We start from the raw sequence: 12,042 nt of genomic DNA, 5'->3' as shown, positions 1-12,042 counted from the left end.
AGGGACCCTGTGTCCCCAGGCACCAGCATGGGCTCCAATGGCGGGGCAGGACAGGAAGGGTCCTGGAGCTGCAAGAAATGCAGCTAACACCCTTTAATAAATGTATTCTAGCACCCTTTAAAAATTTTTAGCCATATAAGAACTTTTCCCTCAATGGTGGCTTATTTTATTTAAAATGTTTTTTGTGAGGAGCCTTGTGGAATGTTTTCAGAAATCCAAATAACTCGAAAATTAGCTGTATGCCCTCATTTCCATGTCTTCTGGCTCCTTGGGAAGTCTTCAGTAGTTCTCTGAGCCTTGACTTCTCTTTAGAAAAATTATACTTTCCAATATATCACATATTCACAATCTGTCTGCATGATTGTAGTTTTCAGTATTTGCAACATTCAGAGGCAAGGTCAGCAGTTTTATGGATTTTCATCTAAAGTATTTTCAAAAATTGTGAAAATGCTTAACACCTTCAAGTCTATATGTGCATAGAAGACTTATGGAAAATATCCTATTAACTCTACATATTCTCTTCCTCCTCTTGGCCTTTAGACAAAAGATTCTTTTTGTCATCCATACTTTTTTGCAAATTAATGGTCAAACTCTTTTTTGGCCTGCCTTACTGTTCTTTCACACTTAATGTGCCAAATTTTGTGATCCTTTATAATTTAGTCACTTGAACACAACTGTTCCCTATTTTGATAGGTTATAGGAATATAGGAATATTCCTCCTTGTCAGTAGCTACTGCCCTTTTCATTCCATCTAGTCCTGGTGACTTCCTTCTGCCATATCTCAGGCCCTTCAGAGAAACATGAATATACAAAGATGATCTGCTCTGTCTCAAAGTGGTCTCCTTACATAGTCTTATAGCTATCTGAATAGCTGTCTTGTAGTTTTTAGCACTATTCTAACCTTTTGTATTCTTTTTAGCAAGTTTTCTCTTTTATTTTAGTGTAGTTTTAAGTTGCTCCTTGGTTCTGGTAGTCAGAACTAAGTAAAAAGTTACTTATCCGGGAGGATATAAATACTATATTATATAAACTGTATAGTATAAACACAATATAGACATTGTATATGCTCTGTATTATATATATTTTATATATATATATATGCAATATATAATATATGATACTTATATATCTTACATATTTATTTGTAGAACAGGCTATACTACCTGTATTACCTATGTTTTTTATTGTTGAGATTCCAATATTCATTCTTGAAGGCAGGCTATTATTGTGGTTTGACTGGCCCAATGCCAGGCACCCATGAGGCCATGCCAAACCAATACAGCTATATATAGATAGCTGCACAACGGGAACAGAAGAACACTGAGCTGTAGAATAATAACTGAAGCTTCCTCAAGCCTGCTACTTAGGCTCTGTCAAATCCAGTCATGCCCTGCTACCTTTAGGTTGCCATGCCTTATCAGAATGAGCCAGAAGACATTAATACACCTCCTTCCTTTTTACAAAGCAATCCTAGCCACTTTTCTCATGTTTGACTCAGTCTTTGACACAAGAAGATCTTTCTTCTGCAGGTGAGATTGTCTGAGTTGTTTTCCTAGTCAGCATCACTGAGATGAAATAAGAATTTCTTCTCAGATAGCAAAGTATGTCAACCCTTTTCCACATCAGGTATTTACTTGGGGTCCATTTCCTGGAACACAGACAGGCATCTTGGGTAGCAAGGCTAGGTAAGTGGCCCAGAGGATAGGGAGACAAGGTTAAGAAAGAATTCTCATGAAATTTGTAGACAACGAGCAGTGCACAGAATCATAAACCTCTGTCCAGGTAATACTCTGATAAAATGGGATGACTGAAGGAAGCAAGTACTCATTTGAAAATATAATATTTAAAAGTATAAATTCTAACAATTTAATATATTGGGGAGGGAGAGGGGAGGAGGAATGACTCCCCCCAGTATTTCCACTACTAGCAGACAAAACTACATATGTGAAATTCAGTAATTATTGGAGCAACTGGCCTGAACTGAGACCTCTAGGGGGATGGATAAGGTAGTAAATATGCCTGATTTAATTTTCTTGAAACTAGCCAAGGCAGCTACCTCTACAAAACCTGATGATACACAGACCATGTATGTAAGAGGCACGTAACATCACTAATGCACAGATGATTGGCTTACATTTCCATACAAGCAAAGCAACAACTTCCATGATCTGTGGACATTAATTTACTCATAAATAAATGAGCCATGTGCTTTTGAGGTTTTAAGCCAATTTTTGAAAGGGTACCTTTATTTGCAAGCCTTAGAAAGTAACTTTTCCTCCAAAGCTCATGTCTAAAAATATAAGTAATGGCTGATAGGTGCTCTTCTGTCATTTCAAAATGTTTTCTCTTATAAAATACTCTGTGTCTTGGACTTAGTGACAACAGACTAATAGCATCGTGACATCTATGTATAGTGGCCTTTTGCTGTTGTGATTTGTGCTGTCACGACTGTAAAAGAATCTCAGCAATCAGACTAATTGCGCTCGTAAGTGGCCTTTGTCCCATTCAGATAAAACGTATGGAGGAGGATGTCAACTGAAGGAAAGTTTATGACCAGAAATGCCTATTTCTGAGGGTGTTTTTTGACTGCATCATGAAAATGCCCCAACCCAGGACCAACACACTTCCCCCGTTGGGGACAGACGGACGGCTGTCGGTGAGCACGTAAGAACGCTTCGCCCTCCTCCAGCCGCGGGAGCCCGTGCCGTCTGCTGGGCACGAGACTGCTGCCCGAGGGCGGCCCGGCCGGCCCGCCGCTCAGCACGGGCGGCACGGACAGCTCCGCCAAGGGAGGGGCCCGGGCGGGCTGCGAGCGGCTCCAGGGCCGGCTGGCCGCTTCCCACCAGCGGCAACAGCTCCGGGCTCTGCGCAGGGCTCGGGCACGGACGGGCAGCGCACCCGGCTGCGGCCAGCGGCGGTTGGTGCGGGAGGATGGAAACCATCCTGCCAGGTACGGCCCCGCCGGGTCCGGCCCCGCTCTCCCCGGATGCCGAAGTTGCCGCCGGGCTCAAGCGAAGTTGGCGACGCGCGACCTGTCCCGGCACCCCTCGCCGGCCCTCGGCACGGCCGCTCCGCCCGCACCCCCCTCCTCGCGACCCGGGCACCGGCACCGCCCCCGCGGGTCGGCGCAGGCGTCGCCGCGGAGCCGGCGGGACGGGAGGGTGGGCGTGGGGTGCGGGTGGTGCTGCGGGCGGCCGCGGCAGAGCGGAGCGGGAGGCTGCCCGGCCGCCGCCGCCTCTCATGCCTTCACGGCAACAAAGAACGCACTGAGCGGCGGGGGGAGGCGCCGGGCCCCTGGCTGTGCCCCGGCAGTGCTGGCGCGGAGGGCACCGGGAGACGATGGCGAGGAAGGGCGAAGCCTCCACACATCTCTACGGTGAGCGCGGGCCACGGCGGGGCGAGCGCCGGTGCTGGGGCGGGGGCGGCCGGCGCCTGTACTGCCCTCCGGCCTGTTTACAGCGCGGATCCGCCCGGCCGGACAGCGGCGGCCAGAGGCAGACTGAGTTTGTTTCCCTTGGCGAATGTGGGGGCGCGGTGGCCGCGGGGTCCCCCGTGTCGGAGGTAGACCCCGGGACGCCGGAGCACCTGGCTCGGCCTGGAGCAAAGCAGGACGATCGGTTCAGGGAAAGAGCGGTGGGCGCAGAGATGGGGGCGGGCAGACCTGGAGCTTCCGCCGCCGCCCTCGCCGCGGGAGCAGGTGCGTTGTGGCCGCTTTGTCCACGCTCTGGGGCAGAGAGGGGCCGGGCGGCAGGTGCGGACGCTGGGCCGGGCCGACTCGACTCGACAGTGGGATGCCTGAAGCGCTGTGCGGGGCTGGGGGGTGCCCGGAGCGATGTGCGGGGGCGGAGCCCGGCGAGCGGTGGTACCCGTGGGCTGCCGGTGGTCGCGGCGCGTGCCCCGGGAGCTTCCCGCTGCTCCTGATAACCGGCGCCGCGGGAAGGTCACCGGGGGCACAACTTCATCTGGGTGTTTGGGTGCTGCTTTAATTGCTCCTTGGAAGGCGATGTATTTGCGATGGGGGACACGGGATTTGCAAAGCTGCTTAGCTTGTTTGAAGGTGTTGCTACAAAGCTGATTTCCTCTTCCAGTGTGCGCGATATTTCTGTGGCGAAACAAATGTGCAGAATGAGCAAACCCCCTTAGGAGTGGTCTGCTGCTCCAGGAGCCCCGAAGGCCTCCAGCAATGAGTCGAGTTATGCAAAAGCGTAAACGTGGCTTGGTAAAGCAGCCTTTGCCTCGGTACCACAGCCATGCTGTGTGACATGTTTACACCTTGGAAAAATCTGGTTTTTAATTCACTACCATGGTCTGAACCTTGATCTGACTAAACGAAAATCCATGGCTTGGCTTCCTTCGAAAAGGGTAATGGAAAAAAAAAAAAAACAACAAAAAAACCTTTAGGGAGGGAAGACAAGCTACAAAGCTAAGGTGAAATAAAAATTGGTGAGTCTGAAATAATTTAACTTCTGAGAGAACCTTTTTCTACTTTTGTGGAATTCAAATGGTTTTGCAGATTACTGCAGAGAGAGTGTAGGCCTAGGATCATAGACACTCAGCACTGATGGCAGAAAGAGTGGAAGTATTATTCTGGAAGAAGAGTGGGGACACAGTATTCAGGAAGGGAAAAATAGCTTTCGAATAGAGTTCAATAAGTGCTATGTATGCTTCCTCATTTGCCATTTGTAAGCAAGAACTCTCCAGTAAAGTCATGTTGAGTGATACCTAATGTTTTAATGTCATAATACAGTAATCTTTTCAACTTCATTTTCAAATCATGTTACATGGGTAAAAAAGGGTGAATCTTTTTATTCACCTTTAGGGAAGAAGGCAGCATTATGAAGAATTGTAGAATTTTTGCTATTTGAGCTGTTTCGTTAGTGTGTTTACTTCATTTTAGTTCATTTACAAGTATGGATATTAATAGTGGAAATGTTTATTGTGTTACAACATTTGCAGAAATCTTGAGCACTTACTCTACTCTTGTGTTGGGAAGCAAGGTTCTTTCCCTTGTTAGAGCCCATAATGTTAAGGATTTATAAAATGGAAAGTGCAGCATTTTCAAATTGAGCATATGTAATATGGTTTTCCTTTTAAATTAGGTTGCTGTAATAGTTATTCTTTTGACTTTATTGTCTTTGTCTGCAGCTAGTTATTTATTAGCCTGCAGGTATATTTTTCAGAGGAATAGATGTCCTAAACTTATTTCCTTGGAATCTCAAGGATTCCTCACAGCATTTATAAATGACAAAGGCAAATACTTCTCAAAGTTTTTAACTTGTGTCATCAGTCTGATTCTTTAGAAGAGATTAGTCAAGTACATGGTTTAGGAGTGGGGTTTTATTTTTTAAGGGAAGCAGTACTTTTATTTCATGTGGCTGCAATATTAAATGCTGTCATGTGACTGTTGAAATGAATGTTGAAATTATTTTTTACTTCATTGTAGAATGAATGATTGTCCTATAAACAATTTCCTGTAGCAGTGAACTGCAGTTCAGTTTTACCTTACAAATGGTCACTGAAGGCCGAAGGGGATGATAACATCTTTAACAAAAAAAAAAATCACTATTTTAAGAAACATTGAGCAGGCCCAATTTATTATTTCCAACTCAAATTAATCTAGCTTTTTTATATCTGTTTTTTTAGATCTTCTCTAGGAAGAACTACTTACCCATGATTTTTTTTGCAAGTAATGGATGCAAACAAAACTTCAGTTTATAATTGTGATTTCCTAGTTACTGCTGTGAAGTGAGCATGTTAGATTTCTCCTAAGACGAATTCTATTTTTTATGTATCCAAGCTGGGGAAGTTTTATTTCACTTGGGACAGCTTTTGAGGAACTGCGACACTATCAAGATGTCATTCTTGTCACTTGGCCTGCGTTTACCATTCTTAATTTCCTCCAGTTACGTATTTGTAGCACGAAGGAAGGGCATCCTCAGACTGAGGAGAATGGGCTATTTAGCCACAGCAGTGTTGTAGTGGAAGCTATTGGCTGTGACGCTACTGCAGATAAAGCTTCCCTAGCTACTGCTGGTAAATCCTTGAATGTAATTCATTTTGCCTTCTGAGGTTCAAATTTCATACCAGTGGGGTAGGTTCATATCAAAAATGAAACTCATTTTAACACTTCATTAACATTTTGATATACTCAGAAGTGTTGGAAGTAGTGAAGTGCTGATTCAGATGGCTTATACCTTTCTTCTGTGGTGTAAGTTTGGTCCACTTCATCTAGGCTTTGCTGTGCATGTTTTAGGTGGGATAAATCATTTACTCTTTGAGTAGATCTTCTGAACCTAGTTACAGAGCTTCAGACATACCTGATTTTGCCAGCATCCTAGTTTTACATAAAACGATTCACTGTGGAATAAACTTGGGAGGCTGGGCAGAATTTGAAGAGTTTTAAACACACTTTGTAATATGTTCCCTGTTATTTTTTACTGCAGACAGGTCTTTTTGAGTGGAAACTTTCTGTCTCAGCATGCTGCTTCCATGCTGCTTTTTTGTCTGGTTCTGTGGTAATGTCCTCCACAACATTCTTGTCCCAAGAGTTAGAGTTAATAGTTCAGTATCCAAGTGAGAACCAGTAATGAGTGGTGTTTGTATTGAAATCAGTGCTATTCAGTATGTACATCACCAAAATAAATGAGGTCAGGTCTGCACAGCTGCAGATGACACCAAGGTGAGTGGTTCATTTGATACACTAAAAGGAAGGGATGCCATTCGTGGGGAGAGGGCATGACAGGCTTGAGGATCCACAAGCTGCTTGAAGCCAAGCAAGGCCAAGTGCAAGGTCCTACACCTGGGTCAGGTGATCCCCATTATCAGCACAAGCTGGGGCATGAATGGTTTGAGAGCAATGCTGCAGAAAAAGGACTTGGGATACTGTTGGATGAAAACTTGGCTGTGGACTGACAATGTGCATCTGCAACCCAGAAAGCCAGTTGTGTCCTGGGCTGCATGAAAAGAAGTGGTACTGCATCTGTTTCCAGCATTTCCAACACAAGCAAGGCAGGGATCTTGGAGCAGGTCCATAGGAGGGCCACAAAGATGGTTAACAGGCTATTAACCTCTCTTATGAGGAAAGGCCGCAAGACTTGCAATTGTTCAGCTTTTTGATATATATATATAAAGGGGATCTGTGAGAAAGATGGAGAAAGATTTTTTTTTCCTTTTTTTTTTTTTTCCCAAGATTTCTATTGACAGGAGAAGAGGCAATGGTTTTTAACTGAAAGAGGATTTTGGTTGGACGTAAGGAAGAAATTTGTTATCCCAAGGGTGATTAGGTGCTGAAACAGGTTGCCCAGAGAAGCTGTGGCTGCGCCATCCCTGGAAGTATCTAAGGCCAGGTTGAATGGGACTCTGAGTAACCTGGTCGAGTGGAAGGTGTCCATTCCCATGGCACAGGGTTGGAATGAGATGAGCTTTAAGGTCCCTTCCAACCCAAAGCATGGGTTGGGTTCTGTGAAAATATGAAAAGTACTCCATACCAGAGATGGTTTGATCAGTAAGTGAATAGGCAATAAAACTGGTAGGGTGTAGGTAATACAATTTTTCCTCACCTAGTGGTCTAGCACTTCTTTGTATTTCTTGAGCCAAATTAATTACTGCATTTTTAAGTCCAGTTAAGATTCTAGAGTATCTGAAGGTATCCAGGTTCTACATTTGTTTTCCTTAAGCACTTGAGTTTTGTACATCATTTAGTTTATTGACTTAAACAGAGCCATTCTTGGTAGTAAGGTATTGGCTCAGCCATGAACGAGGACGGTACAATCAGAACACCTATAAGTAAGGAGATTAATGGAACTGTTATGCATAGTTATACAGTATTGAGTGGGTTATGTATAACTGTCACTGGACATTATCTAGAAAGAGTTTAATAAGCTAGACTTCTTGTTGACTAATTAAACTTGGTTATATCTTAACAAACAGGATACTAATACACAGTTGAGGGGAAATTCTCTCTACTACCATCCCAAGCCTGTGTAGTGTATTATCATGCAATCTTGCATCTCTGCTTCTCAAAGTCTCTCCTGTTCTCCTAGGCCTGTATTTCTCTACACTGTATCCTTATATTAGAGTAATAAATATCTCATTCTGCATAGGTTAATTAGTTGTTACTGTTATGTAATAAGCAAAAATAAAATAAATTGGCCATAATCATCTGGACAGAAGAAAAAATGCTGTTGCAGTTAAACACAGAAATGTAGAGGTGATTTAGTAAATTCGGTAACTGATCTTCACTTGGATATGAGGAAATCTGTTTGCTCTGCATTCACTCCTGAAGTGTAAAGGCATGTCACATTCACAGTTGCTTAACTGTGTTTATTTGTGTTTCCTGTTGCTAGTATCTGGCTCAGAGGCAGTCAGATTTACAAAATCTGCTAATGTGATTCCTTAGCATCTGGATATTATGTCAGGGAGTCTGACATAATATTATTGTTGAGTAATCTAATAAAATAATACAGAGGCATCTAGCAGGATAATGTAAATCATGTTAACTTAGGACTATTAAAGCACATAAACATAAAAGCTTTCCTGTTAGGTTAGGAACAAGGTGTGTTTTATGAAATAATAACTCTGATTTGTTTAATACAGGGAAGATAAATACCCAAATTTGTTAACAACCTTACTTTGTTACAGTGAAGGTAAGGAAAATGTGATGGCTGTGCACTGTACAACATATAAGTGAACCTGGATGTTTAGATTTCCATATGTGGAACTTGTACTAAATCATTTGGGACTTTGAAGAAGGTGTTTCAGTCAGAGGTTGAGGAAACAGTGAAGAAGTACCCAAGAAATCCTGGAAGAAGACTAACAGAAGAGCCTTTCAAAGTTCATTTCAACTTTATTTTCTGTGAGCACTTACTTGGGAGGTGGTGTGATACACAGGACTCAAAGTCCATGAAGATGGTGTGGGAAAGTGGTGACAAGTCTAATAAGTAACTGTGAGGGAAAAAAAAGTTTATAATAAACCTGTGTTTTATTTTTGCTAGAATGACAGGAAATAAATGCCTGGTGACTGTTAGAGTTAAGTGGATGTAGGCAACAGATCCCAACAGTGACAGTATAATTTTGGACAAAAGACCTGCGCAACTTAAACTTTATATGAATGTTTCTGCTTTTTTTTTTTCCTTTTCATATTGCCAGTCTAAATTTGTTGGTAGCAAGCTTTTATGATACTGGAATTCCAGTCTCTGGAATTCACTTCACTCTAGGTATAGATATAAATAGCTTCATACCTGCCATTCCAAATAATAGAGCTGCAATCCATATGAAGCATCAAGAGTTTTTATCACATTAATCTGCTGTGGCACTTTGCAGCAGCTGGGATGCTATAAGCACCCAGAAATAAAAGTAGCCAGGAGGGAATCTCTCTGGCTCGTGGGATAATCCCACAGAGTCTACTGCTGATGTAGAAATTCAGTGCTGTCCACATGCCCGTACAAATTATGGGCAACTTTTCATGGGCAGAGATGGGATACATCTGACTCTTCCTTCTAACTAAGGGATATTTGCATTTTCCTAGCCTCATTCTACATAAATGAAATCATCCTTTCCCTCCTAGATTGTGCTGAAGAGAGCTGCACAAGTGACGGTACTCTGTTAAGCAGTCACTTTAAAGTCAAAGGTCTTCTGTTTTACTAAAACCTGGAATGATGCCTTTGATTGACCTCCTGACATCTGCCAAGAAAAGGAAGTTTTGCCTAAAGCGATCCTCCTCCTAAAGAGGACTGCTGATTAAGGTTCCCAAAAGATGTTTGATGGGTTACTTCTTCAGCCGGAAGCCCCATGCTTGTACCTCCTTTAAACCAGTAGATATCTATTAAAATATATGATTTAGTGTGTACTTCTGATATGGTAAGAGTGGGAACCCATTTGTACTTTAGGAGTATGTTTCACCAGAAAGAGGAGCTCTAACATGAGTGGGCTGGGATACCACATAATTATCTCTTCTGCACAGCTGATTATATATAGAAGAAAGTGAGTATCTATTGCATGTAGATCATCTAGACTAGTACAAGCTGATGTGCTGTGAAATTTGGTAGCTGAATAAATGTCCTTTATAATCAGTGTACTTTGAAATAAATGCATATGCTGAGTAATAACTCTGGTATTTATTATATAAGATTATTTATAGTGGACATTACATTAAAATTAATTGTGTTTTTTCATCATTGATATTTTTCTATAAGAGTCATAATTTCTTGGACATGATCAGGTTGCTAAAAACTAGCTAAGTGTAGCAAAATACAGTATTTATTTTTAGATTCCACCCGCCCCCTGGCAGAATGATAAATAATTCCTATGCTGTGTTGCTTTATTCTGTCAGACAAAAGGCAATAAGCTCTATCTGTGAATGTGCCTTTTTGTTGGTTTCAGTACAATGCAATATCTGTGCTAGCATCTAAGCAACTTCTATAAACAGGGAAGTGATGTGCCCTGTGACCAATACTCTTGAACTACTGTAATATTTACCCCCATAAGTAATTTAAAGGTTTGTGTAGGATTTGTGAGATAATACAGTTCTTTCACACATACATATATATGTGTGTGTATTTAAGTAAATATGTATATAATATGTACATATATATTGCTAACAGAATTATTATAACTAGGAATACATAATTTCATTTGGAAAGCAAGTAACATAATGTTACATTATATAGTATTTCTGCAGATCCTTTCTAATTTATGCTGATAGGCTTTTCACAAATGACTTAAGTGTAGCAAGAGCCATGTAACACCAGTCCACAAGCTTGAGGTTAGCCGCCATTTTGGTCTCCAGTCTGAGGGAAAACAACCATCTTGGCAGCTGTCTGGAAGCTTATTTTGGAATTGTAGAGAGGATAATAAAGAGAGCTCAGCTACTGGAAACTTGGCTTTTTCTTCCAATCCTTTTATAACGAAAGGTTTTCCTTTCAACTGAGGGAATCAAAAATCTGTAGCTAGTGAATGAGTGGTTTGGAATGCTGACAAGCAGAATAGGAAGAGAAATCAGTGAAAGTTTCTTAACAAAGTGAAAGTAACCCCAAATCAAGTGAATCTGTAAGTAGAGATGGAAAACAAATAAACAAGTGCACTAGAATTCTGAGCCAATGACAATCAATGAAGTTGTATAGTACACCTGGAAATGTGGCTCTGCAAGCAGAAAAAAATAAATCCCCCAACTGCCAAGAGCTTTTTTCCAAGACTCTTCCCTGTTATGTACACTGTAACCACTGCCAAAATAAGATATATGAGAAAACCTACAAATGTTGTTTATTTATGCTCTGTCTCCCTCAAAAGTATAAGAAAAATATAGTAAGAAAGAATGGCATGGTAAAGGAACAGTGTGGGGAAGTGTTTCTTTTTTTTCCCCATGGAGTGACTCCTAGGGGATGTGGATGGTCAATTAATGTATTTTTGGTCACCTGTTTTTTGACTTGTTTTAAGCTGTTGGGTCAGTTCAGTTAGTGAATCAGTCAATGATAATATTGCACTCAACGTGGGAATTAAAGTTAGTTAGATTTGAGTAGTCCTAATAGGCTTGCACTGTGTATTGTCTCTAACAATTTTCTGTTATACTTTAAGGCAAAGTATCATAGTTTTATGTCTGTACCAAAGATTATCTTTAAAAGGCACCCTGCAATGAATTTGCTTTAAAGTATTGAATTTGCCTTTATTGATTTTGCCTTTAAAATAATAAGTTGTAGTTGCCCAACCAAACAAAGGGAACTGAATGACAGTGGTCCTTAATACAGACTGCTCTGCGTTTGGAAAGATTCTCTTGTTTATGGGTAATGTTCTGCTTGTAGCCTGCATAATAAATGAAACTGAAAGAGGAAGTTGCTTCTGTTCTCACTGTGTGGCTCCAAGAGCCTTTCTGGAGCACTTGTGGAAGGGTAGGACTGTAGTCTGTGTAGCTGTGCTTTTTTTGACCTTTCAAACAAGCTTTCACTGTCTTGGCCTATCTGCTCATCCTCTCCTGCAGACCTGATGAGCACTTGCAAACCCTTGGGATAGCTGGGCACTATCTTAAAACATGTTTTCCTGATAATGTTA

General features: G+C 42.0%; 1 protein-coding gene across 6 annotated transcripts in view; it reads left to right on the top strand.

Moving 5' to 3' along the window:
* Positions 1–2,777: 2,777 nt before the first annotated feature.
* Positions 2,778–12,042, top strand: part of SLC44A5 (solute carrier family 44 member 5) — a 63,642-nt gene continuing 54,377 nt past the window's right edge. For 2 of the 6 annotated variants that reach the window (XR_011001865.1, XM_068199054.1), the window contains exon 1: positions 3,704–3,966. Coding sequence is in view for 5 of the 6 variants with exons in the window: in XM_068199054.1 (XP_068055155.1) it covers positions 3,792–3,966 (175 nt within the window). In the remaining variant the exon portion in view is untranslated. The other 4 variants (XM_068199059.1, XM_068199058.1, XM_068199056.1 and 1 more) reach the window with 4 other exon arrangements.

This window comes from Anomalospiza imberbis, chromosome 9, assembly GCF_031753505.1.
Source record: "Anomalospiza imberbis isolate Cuckoo-Finch-1a 21T00152 chromosome 9, ASM3175350v1, whole genome shotgun sequence".
Classification (NCBI taxonomy): Eukaryota; Metazoa; Chordata; class Aves; order Passeriformes; family Viduidae; genus Anomalospiza; species Anomalospiza imberbis.
Note: the sequence above shows the minus strand (reverse complement) of the source record. Positions and strands in the feature narration are given on the sequence as shown.